The sequence below is a fragment of the Sabethes cyaneus genome, chromosome 1 (assembly GCF_943734655.1).
Source record: "Sabethes cyaneus chromosome 1, idSabCyanKW18_F2, whole genome shotgun sequence".
Taxonomy (NCBI): domain Eukaryota; kingdom Metazoa; phylum Arthropoda; class Insecta; order Diptera; family Culicidae; genus Sabethes; species Sabethes cyaneus.
Genome location: NC_071353.1, coordinates 74,529,425 through 74,546,908, shown reverse-complemented (window position 1 = coordinate 74,546,908; position 17,484 = coordinate 74,529,425). Strand labels below are relative to the sequence as shown.

At 39.0% G+C, this 17,484-nt stretch overlaps 2 protein-coding genes across 2 annotated transcripts; one reads left to right on the top strand and one right to left on the bottom strand.

Moving 5' to 3' along the window:
• Window positions 1–6,039: 6,039 nt before the first annotated feature.
• LOC128745372 (LSM12 homolog A) lies at window positions 6,040–7,060 on the bottom strand. The gene is made up of 5 exons (XM_053842432.1): window positions 6,876–7,060; window positions 6,635–6,768; window positions 6,458–6,577; window positions 6,284–6,403; window positions 6,040–6,230 (listed from the first exon to the last, which is right to left on the bottom strand). Exons 1-5 carry the CDS (start codon window positions 7,018–7,020, stop codon window positions 6,159–6,161), a joined length of 591 nt encoding a protein of 196 aa, XP_053698407.1. The 5' UTR covers window positions 7,021–7,060; the 3' UTR covers window positions 6,040–6,158.
• Window positions 7,061–12,365: 5,305 nt separating this feature from the next.
• LOC128745834 (uncharacterized) lies at window positions 12,366–14,096 on the top strand. The gene has a single exon (XM_053842906.1). It carries the CDS (start codon window positions 12,366–12,368, stop codon window positions 14,094–14,096), a length of 1,731 nt encoding a protein of 576 aa, XP_053698881.1.
• The last annotated feature ends 3,388 nt before the right edge of the window (window positions 14,097–17,484 follow it).

Below are 17,484 nucleotides of genomic sequence, written 5' to 3'. Positions count from 1 at the left end.
ACACAGACATTGCTCAGTTCGTCGAACCCTGTCGATTGGTATATGTGGCTCGGCCCTCCGGGCCTCGGATCAATTTCGTGTTTTTCGACCAATTCCTAAACCTTTGTTATAGTATAACAAAGGTAAAAATCTGCTTCTAAACAGCCATAAACATCCATCAAACCGTTTTACGGCTGCTTAAAGATGTTAAAGTGTAGAGTGGAAGTTTTCATTAGGCTCACAGCTTTCAAACTATCTGTAAGGTTGCTTAAGGGTGATAAAGTGGCTTTACAAACTTCTTCTAAGTTTTCTTTCGACTCACAGCACACATACTGTCAGAGATCGAAGTAAACCGCGACCGCGAAAGGACGTGAAAATTTTTCATGTCAATTTTTTTTTTCGTTTTCCGTAGACCAAAAATGATTTTGTATTTAAATGTTTACATGTATTGTTTTTTGAAAATGTGAATTTAGTGTTACTAGCTGCGAAGGTATTCAGAAAAAAGTGCGTTTAGGCGTGAGAATTTTCCGGTTTAAAAGTAGTTGTTGTAGCATTGAATAAAAAGGGCAGAAAACGAAAGGTGTATATGTTCAGCATCCCAAGCCCGTGCAAGACAAGATGCAGAAGAATGTAGTTTGAAGAAATGTGAAACAAGAAGAAACTATCGCCGGTGAAACAACTGAATTTGAAAGCTGCTATCTTGTCCATCATTCAACAATCAATGGAAGCTCACTGGAAAATGGTGGAGCTGCTGTTACAAGAATTAACCAGAAGCAGCATCAAAATAATTCATGTCATGTCCAACAGAAAGTTAAATTAGTTCCATCCGGAAATAACCTATCTAGTGGATAAATTTTCAACACTGACTGGGGGAGTAAATAATTTCCTCTTATTTATTTATTTGATCATTTCATTAATATTCTAAATAATCAAAACAATTTAGAATATTATTCCTTGCAGAAAGGGATTGTCGTCTATTTTCAGAAAGCGAAATAAGGCGCTATAACCTTGGCCTATTGCAGCCGGACTTTTGGTCTAAATACCATAAGTTCATCCCAGAGGGTCCGGAGTATCACTTAACTTTTATTAGCAAAGATACTCCCAACGAAAACAAAGCTATAAATACTCAGAGACGGTTGGTACGAGACGTCCCCGTTTCTTCATTCCCTGTAGATTTAGAAATGCATCTATCTGTGAATAACTTATTCACACAAGATTCATTTCGTATAATCATCTTTGCGGCAATACTTCACAGTTGGCCTGGCCGATTAAACATTTGTAAGAAATCTCTGATGTCTTGCAAATGTTAATACAGACAAGAAAATAATTTAAACTATTTCTATGATTAGAAATAATTAAAATTATTTCCAGGAATCCTTTATTGTGGCTGTGACGGTATTAATAAGATAAGATAAGATAAGATAAGACTCACAGCACACATACTGTCAGAGCGTAGAATTTCGCAATTGGGTATTTTAGCGGTATTTTAATTCTCGCATATTATGATAAGATATGATGTCACTGTAAAGTCACATGAAGACTTTTCCAAATTTGACGAGTAAAAGTAATAAAAAAAGCATTTTTTTCATTTCAAAAAATTTTTTGGAATTAGACGATAGCTTATAAGTAAACCATTTTTCTTCTCAGCTCGCCTTCGACAACACAGTGGATAGATAAACTATGGTCATCAGACGATACAAGTTTCATATGGGAGCTGTCAAAAGCTCGGTCAAAATGAAAAGCTCTATCAGAAAGATAGAAGAGAGGAAGAGAACTTCTGACATCATTTCAATCAATCGGCTTGGTTGATATCTGTCAAACAGCAAATCATTCTATTTTTGATTTTTATTAATTTTTTCATCAAATATTGACTCATTTGAAATAAAAAAAGAACTGTTAGATTCGGAAAACGACGGGCTATCAAATGAGGTAAAAAAAGCAACTTATTTTGGAAAATTAAAATACCCAATTCGGCTGACAGCAAAAGTTTGGCAGTTATCGGCATGATCGACTGCTTCACGCTAGGCGGGCTAGGCTTCAGGTGTAAAGCTATTCTTACTGTCTGTTCTGCAGATGCAAATGGGGCGGATCATACGGTGAGTGCTTTATGGATCAAAAGACGGCGGGTTCAATTCCCGGAAAAAGACATGCATTTTTAATTAGCTAGCTCCTTAATTATACGAATTAAAGTTATTCGAAATTAAAAATAGCGCGTTCGAAACATGTTTACAGCAAAAAAAGGACGCGTTCCATTTTTTTAAATTTAAAAATAGATGTTTTTTGGCTGCATAAAGGTTGACGAAGCGTTGATTAAGCGACTGGCAAAGCAGATTGCAAAACTATTCTCGTTCTAAAAATAGAATTGACAGTATTGCGCAAATTGGCTATTTAAAAGCGCAAAACAGTTTCTATTAAGCTTCATTGCAGCTTCGAAAGCAGCCATCAATTAGCCTGAAGCTTGATAAAATCACCAGATTTAGATGTTTAAGAGCTGAAAAAAGGTTTTTATTTCTAAACCTAAACCATAGATCAGTCACAGGTTGAATAAAATCAGCTTTAAAAGCGTTTGATCAGCCTGAAATTGTTACTTGGGTTGTTACTTGGGCAAATGGTTTACTGGGACTATAGTTTCCCAACTAAATGATTCTTTTGGTTTGCACACTGACAACCTTTAACTCCTCTGGCGCTAGTATATATGGACTAAAAGCGTTATGCTAGCGCCAGAAGCTAGCTGTTGTGAGTTTAATGTAGAATTTTATGCGCCTTCAGCGACATCATCACTAAAGTTTCCCAACTAATTTGACATAAGTTTTATCCAAGTGGGGACCTTTCGCTTGGATGTCTGTTCTCTGTGATCTTACCATTAAAAATCATTACTGTAATTTCTATGGTTGTGTCGAAACTTTCGTTGTTGATGGTAGTAGAAAGCAAACATATATTGCAACAATAGCTTATGAGATAACGAAACGACCCGCACTTATCCTACGCGTCGTGAGCAGTTTTCTATTTTGCTTTTTTGAATCTTTAAAAATGTTTGCATCTGCTTTGAACAATCCCTGACTCAAAAAACGATTTGAGTTAAAATTTACCAAAAAATAAGCAGCTGACGTTTAGCGTGTATGTGCTTTACAAATACCACCCCATCGACATCTTTATATTCTCTATTGAAATAATAAACCAATAGAGGTTTTCCGTCAGATCATACCCCTCCTTTTCTTATTTTTTCTCGAAAGTACTCCCAATACGAGTGACAATGGTGCAAAAATATATTTTTTTCGTTGACTCTAGAATTTACTACGATTTTTTAAATAATGCAAATTGCAAGAATGTTGAGTTTCTTTTCACCAAATCACGAATGTTGAGTTTTAAAAAATTCGTTTCGGCTGCACTGCTTATCAAAACTTCCAGATTTTCTGGCAGCATTGCACAACAGTTTTTGACATATGTGTATCAGCGGTAGAGTGAAAAGGACAAAACGAATGAAAAGCTAATGATTATCTTCTTTTTCATTTCGTTTGTTGCTTGCCACAAGAGTAAAGAGTGGCACAAATGGTTTCGAAGTGGTGAAAATAGAGGACACTGGTACAAAAAGGCATGTAATACATCCTAGAAGTGACGGATTGAAATATACTTATTTTAGTTTTCCATTTCTACAGTAGTTAGAGGTTTTAATAAAGAAAGTTTTATATGGGTATCATTTCTAAGAGTTAAAACCGAACATTTAGTGAAAAAAAAATTTTTGACGGAAAACCTCTATTCAGATCTTATATGCACAAGGGATTTTTTGCCAAAACAAATGATAATAAACCAAGATAAACTCTTTCCTCGATATTTACGCCGCTTTCAAACATCTGTCGTGAACCATGAACCAGCAGTTTTAGGTACGTTCGATTAGTATGGGAGCTGTCACATTGTTACCGGGTTGGCTGGCAGCGAGGAATATTGTGCGCGCATTCCCTTACTGGACACGACGGTTGAAACAGTCGTGTTTCTGAACAGTCGTAAAAAGGGTCGTTTTTAGCTTTTGACAGATAAAATGTCAAATTGTGTCATCATCGCTGTTTCATTATTGGAACCAATCGAGCAAAGTAAATAAACCTAGGAATTACCGTTCTATCAGAAGAAACGGAATGAAATTCAGCATGAAATGAATTTGTATTTTCAACGCCGGTTTGCCGAAATTTCATAGTGAATAAAGCGTAGTTTATCCTTCATTATCCAAACAAGCAATAACGTTCGTATTCGAAAACAATTTGTTTAATGCTTTTGTATGATTAACACGAAGTCACGATTAAGGTTGCGACAGAAACGCAATGAGCCTGTGTTGCCAGTTATGGCGATAAAACATTACGAACTGTGTTGCCAATTTAGTCATTTTTCTACCTTTGGAACGTTTGAAACCAGCCCGCTGTCACCAATACACTCTCACATATGATTTGACAGTACCCCCATACTGATGGGCCCCTCGATGCTGGGCCCCAAACAACAATGGCCGCTCCATAGAATTTCTATGAACTGATTTCCCGCCCAGTGCTTTTGACGTTTAGATTTTAGTCATAGAAAAATGGCGATGTGCCGGGTGGTCGTTTGAAACAGTACCTGAACTCCCCTCGGAATCCATCGGTCAAGTAAATGCACAATAAGTGGGTAAAATAGATCAAGCTTTGAAGAAAGGGTAAACCCCAATACACACAAGCACGCATAAAATTTAATAAGCATATCGCTCACTCAATAGCGATTATAGCAAAAAAGAAATGCGGTGCAGGTCATACAGCAAACACCCGGGCGATATTAAGATAGATCAACTATACTGGCCGCAGTAATGAGTCCACACATGGAAATAAATTAATATCAAAATATCAAAAAATCGCTATGAACACATATTTCATATTGTCAATTCAAAACAAGTTTCGTATGTTCGGGCTCTGAAGCCCGAAAGTTAAGGCCGACCGATTATAAAACTAAATAAGGTGTGCATGAAGTAAGATAAATGACGCTTACAAGTATTTACGCACCCAAGGAAAGAAAATATAATTATTGTACGCAATACGTTGTGAATTTTACTGGCAAATAAGGATCTTGAGGAATACGGAACGGATATTTAAAAATATAGTCAAGTTAATTATAGATGTTCCTGAGAAATTAAATAATGATTATTGTGGTAGTAGAAAGGCTAGGACACGCCGCTAGGTGGATTAATTCGGGTTTTTGTTTCATATACCTAATATGGCATGCCCAAGTGCATATAGAATCGAACCAGACGTTAATATAAATTGTACATAGTGATTCTTGTCACCCAGTACCGGACACCGAGCCGCCCCCCAATACCGGACAGCTTTGCTTGGTTCAGTCAAATTCTTGAATGAAATCAAGATTTTGTAAAAAAAAAAGAGATTAAGAGAGAGAGAAAACCTCACTTGTACTGAAGCGGTTATCTTAAATATGAAAAAAAAAAAAAAACAAGGAAACCATTTATTGGAAAAGAGTCTCCCAAATTACTCTTCCAGTTGATAAAAACTGAAGTATTGCTCATTGTTGATTTTATATATGTCAAAATCCTTAGGTGTCCGGTAGTGGGGGATTTCCCCCTACTTCATTGTTTTTAATTTTTCAATAGTGCCTACTTTGAAATCAACAGGTTTCTTTATTGGGGTTGATGCGTAGAAGATTTTCCGATGGATCGACACAAAAATATTGAAAATCTATCGGGAAACTGCTTAGCTATTAACGCTCAAAATATTTTTCATTTTTTTGGTATGGTATGGTTTTTCGTATGAGGTGAGGTATGACGCCCTATCCCAAACCTTGCCGTAAGACGTGTAACGATCACACATCACCTGCTAGCAAAATATTAGACAGTGTACCTATAGCTTAAGAATAATGTAACAGGAAAAAGTAACACTTAAGACACGGCTTCTTTAAGTTCGACACCCGAGTCTGTAACTTGTAGAAAAAGCGACTCTAGTGTACAGGCAGGTTACTACCTACGTACTACATGAGTATATTGGTTATTTCAGTATTACAACGATGCTCGAAAATGATTATTTTAATTACCTGAATTATATCAGTTTTTTATTATTTCGTATCGAACTAAGTTATATATCATAAACGTTGCTCTTTATCTAAACAAGTATTTCGTATCTTCGATTTTACACCGTACCTAATCCACTGGTGTACCATTAAGTGGCAGATACTACCGTCGAAGACATACTTGAATTTGCAGACGCCTGGTCGTTGAGATGTTTTTCAACCTGAAAGAAATTTCTTGTTGTAATTAAGGTAAAATAAACAACTTAAAACCCACTATTTTCTTAACATATGTTAACTGCCGAGAATCAGGTGAACCGTTGACGTTATCTACCTTGTATGGGGGGGTAATAGTAACATCCTGAAATACCACAATGTTTGGTCCAGACCACGAAACCTTGAGAAAAACTATATTTAGTTTCATCACCGGTTAATTGAATCGAACGTAAACCTGATTGATAGTTCGAGCTATAGCCAAAAAAAGATTCTGTCCTTCTTGGCTAACTCCAGCGGCCAAAGCTGAAACTTGTCGTTTCTTCCTCTCCACTTGATTTCGAACCCGTGTACTTAGCTGTAATTATTCGGAACTTAGTCTTATGTTTCTTCAAATAGAATATAAGTAATTCACGCGTTGTAAATTTAGCGATTGAGGTGGATCCGGTATGGAATTTACTTCTCGTTTAACCTGGACGTCGCTGCAGAGTGCTAAATTAACGATGTAAACATCATTTAACTTTGAGGTGTTGCTTGCTGAATCACATTCTTTTGGAATTGTTGTGAACTAAGGAAAATTATTGTTTTTCGCAAACATTAACACAAGACAGACGAAATAGCCAACAGGTTCAAAAACATTATTTTTAAAAGGATACTTAAAATCAACATTTTAGTTTGTTGATCAAACGCTAGAACTTCACCTTCTATATTCTGATCATAACATGTTATACACGCCACAGTACTTCCGATTGAAAAGCAATCCTGCACTATACCAGCCATTTTCCTAAACTTTTCCAGCATTAAATTAAAATTAACCAAAACCAAGGCAGAGATGCCAAATCCTGTTGCAGATAATCAGAAACTGCTCGAATCGAATTCCCTATGACGGATGACGCAAGGGGTTTCCAGTAAAGGTGTATGAGGTCGTAGTAATCAGAGATTACTTTTGTAATAATATTTTACGAATTGAGGGGTTTCCAACAGCAATGATTACCTTTGAAAAAAGTTACATTTGTCGACCAACTTTTGAAAAGGGCGGATAAGCCAACTGTCAAACAGAACGAATGAGAGTTCATTTTCCTGTGCTGCTCCGGTAAAAAATAACTCTCACTCGTTCTGTTTGCTAGTTGGCTTATCCGCCCTTTTCAAATATTGGTCGACATTTGATTAAATACTTTCTCGATGATTCGCTATGTGCACGAAACGGTGTTGCCACCTTCCCAAGTTTGTTCTATTTGTGAAGTCGGTGCACAAGTTTGTTAAAGAGTGAAAAGGATAGACGAAACTTTGCACCAAATCTTCACAAACTTTCCATATGGCAGTTCCATGAGAGTACAAGAGATCGATTTGTGCTTACCTATAGCGAATTGCACGATTTCTTGGGCACCGTACAGAGTAAACGCGACAGCGACGCGACACAGCTTCGCTCACATTCGTTTAAATACGCAGCCCTGCTTCCGGCGAAAAAGTGCTGCATATTAGAGTGACTATATACAGAGTGGCGAAATGTCATCCCAAATGTATGCAATGCGTATTTTCTTATTCTTTCCTGCATTCGCGTTGGATAGGTCGTCTGCTTCATTGGAATGACACTGACAGATAATTGTCATTCCAATTTTGACATTTTCGCGACTGTATATAATCACTCTACTGCATATTTAAACGAATGGGAGCGAAGTCGCGTCGCGTTTACTATGGCGGTACCCTTAGGCCAAGGGGCAATGCAATTCCAATAGCAATGATTACTACCCAGGTAACCGCTATGCACTGAATTAAGCTTGAAACCTGCTCTATATCTGCAAATTACATGCTGCCAGATATAATTCAGCATTGTCAATGCATAGCAGCTTTAAAATGGCATTCTCAATGCTGAATAAAAATTCACTTGAAGCACTACGAAAAGCTGATTAGATGCTCTAAGCGAGCTTTACCGTGGACCCCCGTTCGTTTGACCGTTTTTAATCTGAACACTTTTTAATTTGAACCCCGTTGGTTTGCACAACGTGCAAATTAAAAATGGTTCAAACGTCATTCTCAACATGACATCATTTGTTTATGAAGATAATGCACATAAACACGATTTGTTTGTACTGACCTAGCGTGTTTAATCGGTTTCACATCTCGATTTGCTAACGATTAAGATAGAAATCCGATCGGAAAATGCAATATTCGCGCTTGCAACTGCCAACTAAAACAATCCACCAAAACAATAACAAAGAGCAGGGCGACCAGTTCACACAGGTTTCAGCATATTTCGGGTTACCAGTTGTTCAAATTAAAAAGTAACCCCGTTAGTTTGCATGAGGAATCGTTCAAACGAACGGGGGTCCACTGTATTGCCGTTACCGGCATCAAAAGAGATTTTGAACACACTGCTCACACTTGCAGGAAATCTCCTTACGGACGTACGTGGTGATAAAAAAAATGCTTCCCTCTCTTTTTGTCTCACGAAAAATCCTGCACCGCAGATAGAATAAACATCATGTTCACGCGCATTCCTACACCTCAGAGTACAGACGGGTTACCCCCTGTTTTCAAGCAACTTTCTTGACAGTTTCTTTTCCGCTTTGATTGTTCTAGAAGACAAAACATAACATGTGCAAAAGTCGTTACGAAAAGACGCGTATTGTATCGTTCGAATAAATATACAGTCTGCTTTATTCTAAAACGTTTGTTCCTGATTTTTCCATCACGGCCGTGATCTCAGTTGCGTTGCGCGTTCATTTGGACCTTCGTTACCGGATTTTTTAGCCATGGATTCACCACAAACGCGACGTGATATTCTTTTTCAACGTATGAAATCGGAACATTCAAACGCGAGTGCAGTAGTTGGCCGAAATCCACTTCCGAGCGAATTGCAGGAGCGGCTGCAAAAGCTTTCTGATCTCTACGATAACTTTGATCGTGCTCAAAGCGAAACTGAGGATAAAACACCTGCAGCATCTGAAATTTCGTCCATATTTAATCATCGGTTAGAGTTTGACAATCTGTACTACGCAACGAAAGAGGAATATGTGCGTCTCCCGCATAATCGAAAACTATTGAGGAAACAGTGAGTATTATAAATGTATTATATGAGCAATAGTAACTATTCATGGCAAAGTTTTATATCATTTGCTACCATTCAAAGTCATACAGGTTTAACTATTGAGGTACGGTATTGTATACAGTTAGTACAAAATAAATAGTAAGAACTAAATTCTGACCATTGAGTGAATAGTTAGGTTAAATTATTTTTCTGTGTACGTGAAAATGAGTTAAATTGTTTTTGTGTGCACCCACAGAAACAAACGAAGCCGCTACTTAATTGTCATTCACTGCTTCGCTGTTTCATTGCGGATGATGGCGTACTAGAACGAGAACATTGTGACTAGGTAAGTATTTTCGCAGTTTTTAGATAAGGAAATCCTCTTTTCAGCTTTGATTATCTGCACAAACATAACATGAATATGTTTTTCGAGTTTCGTTTGTTTTTTCCCTTTTGCATGTGCACCTTTAGCAGTTTCATTTATACTTTTACTCCTGCGTTCGGACGACAATGCTGCAAAGTGGGAACTGACCACTTCAAGTTTTCTGGTGCTGGATCTACCGTAGTAGATTCACAAAATTGCGGTGTACCTAGTGGCTTCATTCAGTTCAAAACAGGAGACGTTTGATCGTTCCTCTGCGCCACGTATATTGCGTCCCAGTTTCCTGTGCGTACGTAACCACAATTTTCGAAGCGGCCCACAATGAGTGATACTGCGGTAATATTGCAATTTATCTACCTTGGTACCGATCAAATATCCTATATTTTAAAAGAAAGACGAATAAAATTAAAATGAAATTAAAGTTATATTCGTATCATTTATTAGTTATTATATTTATAACATAGAATAGGATAAACCAACGATTCACGATATAATCTTTCAACCGTACCAAAACCATTACACTAATGATACTTGCACTATTAGTAACAATATAAATACCATAGGCGTTTTTGACAAGCTATCGCCCGCTTAGAGGCGCTGCATAAAAAAAGTGATGAAAAGTAAAATCGCTGTCAAACTCCATACATTTTTGAAAAAAGCTGAAATAAAATGCAGTTTTTGATTAACCCTTTCAATTGTCAGGATTTTAGATAGCGAAATTTTGGAAGAAATTTGTTTATTTACGTTAAGGCAAGTGAAAATATTCGAATTAATTAACTTTATGGCAGAAAAATGTTAATGTTTGATTTTGTACCGCATGAAACAAAAGTACATAGAGTCAGCTGTAAAGTTTACATATCCTGGATAGAGAATCATCAATTATTTTCAGTCTTCAGCGTTTTCCAATGTGTTTTCAAATTTTTTTTCGTGATTAGCATAATCTGCGCCAAGAACCAAACATATAACCTATCAGTTCGTAAACATAAATACACTTGCGAAGCTCTAATAATCTCCCGAAACAGAAACAATATACATCAAGTGAAAGGTAATACTTTTTCTTACCTTTATTATCCATTTTCATCATTCCCACTGTTGGTAATTCAATAAAATATTACATTTAAAGTCGAGTTCCATATAGGTACTAGCAAGCATTTTGGGAATTGCACTTTTTTTGTAGTTCCAATAATCACAACCAGGTAGCGAACGGTTGCTATTAGTTTTGCTCGAATTCGCCTATTGTCCCTGTCATTCAATGTGAATCGTTTGTTACCGAAATACAATATTAATATCATATCTGTAATAGTTTTAGTACAATTTCTTTGACTGTATGTCCACCATACCAAGTATGGTTTCGCAAAAATCAGAGGGATTGTGTACAAGACACGACCGCATATATAGGTGACGCAGGACTACGTAAGTCTCTTTGTAGTGATAGTAGCATCTATTCATGCTTGTAATCATTCGATTCTTCATGTATACATGCTATATGCAACATATATACATGCTACATGCGTTGTATCAAAGTAGTAACACTGCATACGTTCAATTCTCAAAAGATTGTGCATTTGAAAACAATTTAACAAAATCAAGAACACAAACTATTGCTTTCCTGCTACCTTACTGAAATTAAAGATTGTTTTTATTATCCATGGTTTCCCACGTTGAAGGGATTTTACCAATTCAATCCTATTTTATCAACAGCACATCTTTCCACTACACTTCTAATGAAACGGCAAGCATGCGTATTCATACAGAGTCGTATTATAACCGAACAGTACAGGTGTAGCACATTTTTCCAACACAGATATCAAGTTCGCCGAGGTTTAATCGTCTCGCAGTAAAGAATTTGCGGTTTGTTGGAACAACGAACTTGTCATTTTTTCTGGCACACTTCCCTAACACAGACATCAAATTGGACTAGGTTTAATCGCGTTCGTAAGAAATCTGTTGGCACGAGGGGGCTTTGTTACTCTCTCTGGCGTACTTCCCAAGCAAGGACATCAAAATGGTCTAGGTTGAACCGCGGTGTTAAGAAATCTGGTTGAAATGAGGAAACTTGGTCACTTGTTTTGGCTTACTTCCCAAGCACAGATATCAAATTGGTATAGGTTTAGATCATCGTAAAGAATCTTCCAACCAATCACGAAGCGCGAATTCTGGTAAAACATACGTTCATTATTTTCAATTTTTCGATAGTTCAACATCAAGAATCCATACTTTTCTTCTTTTGGGTCAATTCTTAGAAGATTTTCCGATCGATTGGTGTCAGAATATTGAAAATCGATCGGAAAACCGCTGAGCTATTAGCGCTCAAAACCTTTCATTTTTCGTGACGCTCGCATTTTTCGATTTTTTGGAATGACACCCTATCTCAAAACTTGCCGTAAGACGTAGTCCTACGTCAAAAAATTGTTCGCGAAAATCAGTGTTTTTGTATGGTAACCATACCTAACGACTAGTTCATACAATGGTTATTTCTCAGATTACCATTTGTCACATAGTCAAAACCATTGCTGGGTATAGTCAGCATATGGTTATCAGATTATACAACAAATGGTACAATTGATTCATCAAATGGTTAGAAAACTATGCGGAAAATCGTTGGCGTATGGTATTTGACTATGCGGGCTACTTGAGGAAAACCAACTGGATATCAATGGGTCAATTCACGCAGAAGAAAAAAATGATGATATAAAAGACGCAGTACGTTTGCTGCTTGAGTCTCAACGGCTGATGATGGCAACACAGTCTGCTGCTGCTTCGTCTGTATCGCAGCTGGCTGGTCAGATAAATTCTATCAATAACTCCCGCACTATAGCAGAAAATCCTTTGTTCGATGCACAAATGTCGGTCGACGTTCGTTTACCCACACTCTCATTGCCGGTATTTAGTGGTGATCGAAAACAGTGGAATTCTTTCAAAGATTTGTACGTCAGTTGTATTCATGAAAAAAGACTCAAAGACTCAGTGAAATTACAGTATTTGCTTTCTCATTTGGACGGGGATGCTAAAAAATTGGTTAGTGCCTTTGCAATCACGGATGCAAACTACATACAGGTGTGGCGCAAATTAAACGAGTATTATGACAAGAAAAAGTATACCGTCGCGGCTTTGGTGAAAGAGTTTATTAAACAGCCGCCGGTAACCATTCCGTCTCTAGTCGCGCTTCGAAAGCTCGTTACAACGTCGGATGAAGTAATAAGACAATTGAAAGCTCTTGGTGAAGCGTACGAAAATCGCGATCCGTGGTTGATACACCTGCTTTTGGACAAGCTTGACCGTGAAACGCGTACACAGTGGGCTCAAAAGCTTGTCGATATTGAAAATCCTAGCTTTTCTGAGTTCCTCACTTTTCTTGAGCGAAGATGTGATGCATTAGAAACCTGCGTATTATTCACTAAAAAGGGAAATGATACCGTAAAGAAGGAAAGTGATCGTAGGAGTGATACAAAATCCGCTTTATCGGGCAAGCCGATTCAAAGCTTCCATACCTCAACACAGCTCTCTTGTCCGAATTGTCAGCAAGCTCACACTATCTACCAGTGTGCCAGCTTCAAAGAAATGGCCGCAGGAGATCGCCGAGATTTTGTGCAGAAATCAAAACTGTGCTTCAATTGCCTCAGGGCAACACATGTATCAAAGAACTGCAATTCTACAACAAACTGTCAAAATTGCCATCAAAGGCATCACACACTTTTGTGCCAAAACGCAACATCATTAGTACACTTCGCTCAACAAACTGAAATATCTGAAAATGAACAGGAAGCTTTGCCTGTAATGTCCAAGCAGGAGTCTACCTTGACTTCCTACGCTACTAGCATTCGGGCCAACTACTCTAGAAATTTCGAAAGTTTGCTACCAACAGCTGTCATCAAGGTCTTGGGGAAAAACAATGTTTTCCACGAAGTTCGAGCATTAGTAGATTCTGCTTGCATGAGTTCATTGATCACGAAGCAAGCCTTTCAACGTCTAGGATTGAATAGACGTAACGCCAACGTTCTCGTCAGCGGTATAAATTCAGGAAAGCCCAGCCGAACGGAAGGTGCAGTAACATTACAAATTTCGTCTCGATTTAATGATGTGATCGTCATCACGGTGGAAGCGCTGATCCTGAATCGGCTCGTGCCTGACCAACCGGCTCACAAATTTGATGTTGATTTTTGTAACCTGCGTGGCGCATCCCTTGCAGATCCCAATTTCAATAATTCTTGCAAGGTCGATCTTTTATTGGGCATCGAAGTTTTCTTTTCCATTCTAGAACCAGGTCAACTGATGGATCCTCGAGGCTATCCAATTGCACAAAACTCCATCTTTGGCTACTTAGTTGGTGGCCGATTCAGTGCCGAAGCGGAGACCAGATCCAAAAGAGTAGTGAGCCTAACTACTGAAGTTAATCTAGATCGAACACTGCGACAGTTTTGGGAACTAGAGGAGCTGCCAAAGGCAAAGCCGCTCTCAAAAAAATGAGCTCAAGGCTGTGGAGCATTTTCAACGAACCTGTACACGGAACGATGCTGGGCGATACGTGGTTAGGCTACCATTCGACACGACTAAGCCTGTCCTGGGCGAGTCTGCACATTCTTCGATTCGACGTTTTAAGGCAATAGAGCGTAAGTTCAGCATCGACAAACAATTGCAACACCAATATGCACAGTTTATGTCTGAGTATTTGAACCTCGGTCACATGGAAAAGATCCCTCCGGATGAATTATCAGTAGACGATGATAAGTGTTTTTACCTTCCGCATCATGCCGTGCTAAAAAACGACAGTATAACCACAAAGTTGCGCGTCGTCTTTGACGGCTCCAACAAATCAACAACTGGAATCTCTTTAAATGACCGTTTACTAGTAGGCCCCAACGTAAATGAGTCTTTATTTAATGTTCTTTCCCGATGGCGTACGTATCGAATTGCATTCACAGCGGACATCGAAAAGATGTACCGGCAGGTGCTTCTAAACCGAGAAGATACTGATTTCCAACGCATTGTATGGCGCGAACATTCGGATAAACCATTGGAGTTTTACCGTTTGCTAACTGTAACGTACGGTACAGCGAGTGCTGCATACCTAGCGATGGCGGCGCTGCGAAAGGTTGCTGAAGATAACATGCTACAACATCCTTTAGCTTCTGAAAGGATAAAAAGAAATTTTTATGTTGATGATTTGCTTTCCGGGGCAGATACACTTGAAGAGGCTGAGTTTCTACGTAAGGAAATTACCGAGATTTTAGCATCCGGTGGATTTATATTACGAAAATGGTTTGCGAATGAGCCCAGCCTTCTGGGCGATGACATACCTTGTTATGACTCAATTCCACTTAAATTGCCAGAGGAAGGAGATTCTGTAAAGGCACTCGGTATACGATGGATTCCTCATGAAGACACTTTCTGCTTCAAGGTAAACTTTGATATTGACAGTGTTAATACAAAACGACAACTGCTGTCAGATTCGTCTAAGCTTTTCGAACCCTTTGGTTGGATCGCACCGATAGTTATCCGCACAAAAATATTATTCCAACATCTATGGCTATACGAACTCGACTGGGATGATCCATTACCGGCAGGCATCTGCGATGAATGGATTGAATTAAAGGAAAGTCTTCACCATATTGAAATGATACGTATCAAGCGTTGGATTTGTCCATTTGCAGGAAGGTTACAACTGCATGGCTTCGCGGACGCTTCCGAAGCTGCATACGGTGCTGTAGTGTATGCACGATCTACAGACAAAGAAGGTCTGATTCATGTTAACATTGTTGCAGCCAAAACTAAGGTGGCCCCAATTCAACAGGTGTCATTGCCTAAACTCGAACTGTTAGCTGCTGAACTGCTAACGGATTTAATGGTTAAACTTTTAGAATGCTTCTCACACCTGGACGTTGAGCTAATTGCTTGGACTGATTCGACAATTATATTGCAGTGGCTGTCAGCACATCCCAGAAAATGGCAAACATTCGTCGCGAATCGTACATCGAAAATTCTTGGCAGTCTTCCTAGACACCATTGGCATCACGTGTCAACAAGGGACAATCCCGCTGACTGTGCTTCGCCGATCGATTTGGTAAATCACCCTCTTTGGTGGAAGGGCCCCAGCTGGTTGAAAGAAAATGAGTTTGAATGGAAATCGTTCAGTTTGCCAAGTGAAGAAAAACCGTTGGAAACTTATCCTGTCATTTCAGTTTTGCCTACATCTACAAATTATAATTCCAACTATGAAGTTGAAATATTTTTGCTTAATCGATTTTCATCCTTGTCGAAAGTTGAAAGAATTCTTAGTTGGATCAATCGTTTTAAGTTCAATCTTTTTGCTGTTATGAATGGCACTCTTAAGACAGGCGGTCCCTTAACGCCAAAGGAAATAAATGACTCTGGTCTGCAGCTTGCTAGGACTGCGCAACAGGCATGCTTCCGACGAGAATTGGACTGTCTACGAAAGGATACGCAATTACCTAAGAACAGTAAAATCAAAGAACTTTACCCCTTCATTGATGCCGATGGAACTTTGCGTGTTGGCGGTCGTCTTCAAAATTCCGCTCAGCCATATGAACAGCGACATCCAATAGTACTACCGAAGCAGCATCGTTATATCAGCCTGCTCCTAGCTGAGTTACATTTGAAAAATTTACACGCTGGACCAACATTAATGATTGCGACACTGAATCAGAGATATTGGATGAAGGGGTGCCAATCTGCCATACGTGAATATGTTAATAGCTGCACACGTTGTTGTAGAATAAAGGGTAAAACAGCTTCACAACTCATGGGAAGTTTGCCTTCTGTGCGAACAACACCAGCCAGACCATTTGTTCACTGTGGCGTTGATTATGCAGGACCAATAACCATCCGTACCTCGAATCTTCGTAACGCAAAACACACAAAGGGCTACATCGCGGTGTTTGTCTGCTTGTCGACCAAGGCAGTACATCTTGAGGCGGTTACAGATTTAACAACGAAAGCATTCTTAGCAGCTTTAAGGCGTTTTATCAGTCGACGTGGATTGTGTACCGAAATTTGGTCCGACCACGGAACTAATTTTGTGGGAGCAGATCGGCTTATCCGACACCATCTTCAATCAGCTGTATTCAACGATGTCATCGCTCGGTTTCTTTCGAACTTCAAAATCAAGTGGACGTTCATTACACCTTCTGCCCCCCATATGGGTGGGCTATGGGAAGCGGCGGTGAAGAGCATGAAAAGGCATCTCAGGGCGGTGCTCGGGAACAGTACTCTGACTTTCGAGGATCTTTCAACTGTTTTAAGCCAAATAGAAGCCTGTTTAAATTCTCGTCCCATTTGCCAGTTATCATCATCAATCGATTCTTGTGAACCTCTGACTCCCGGACACTTCATCATTGGACAACCACTCAATTTGTTGCCTGAACCTGATGTAAGTCATATCGAGGAGCATCGTCTTGACCGATGGCAACGAATCCAACAACTTACTAAAAATATATGGACTCGTTGGAGGAACGAATATGTAGCGACGCTTCAACCCAGGAATAAATGGCAAAATGTTCAGCAGAATTTAACCGTGGGTCAGCTGGTTCTCGTTAAAAAACGAGAACACACCGCCTGCAACATGGGAGCTCGCCAGGGTGATTAAAACACATTCAGACCAGTATGCTATTGTGCGTACTGTAACACTTCGACGAGAACAGACTGAATATCAAAGACCAGTTCACAAGCTTGTACCACTTCCGTGTGATTGAGGCACCTGCCTCAAGGGCCGGGATGATGTTCACGCGCATTCCTACACCTCAGAGTACAGACGGGTTACCCCCTGTTTTCAAGCAACTTTCTTGACAGTTTCTTTTCCGCTTTGATTGTTCTAGAAGACAAAACATAACATGTGCAA

What these genes read in the sequence shown, in the direction of transcription:
- LOC128745372 (XM_053842432.1), bottom strand. Translation starts at nt 7,020, where the DNA reads ATGCTGGAAAAGTTTAGGAAAATGGCTGGTATAGTGCAGGATTGCTTT. An exon ending in AATCGCTAAATTTACAACGC is followed by an intron (nt 6,578 to 6,634) that starts GTGAATTACTTA and finishes GAATAATTACAG; the next exon opens with CTAAGTACACGGGTTCGAAA. An exon ending in TAACATATGTTAAGAAAATA is followed by an intron (nt 6,231 to 6,283) that starts GTGGGTTTTAAG and finishes AATTTCTTTCAG; the next exon opens with GTTGAAAAACATCTCAACGA.
- LOC128745834 (XM_053842906.1), top strand. Translation starts at nt 12,366, where the DNA reads ATGGCAACACAGTCTGCTGCTGCTTCGTCTGTATCGCAGCTGGCTGGT.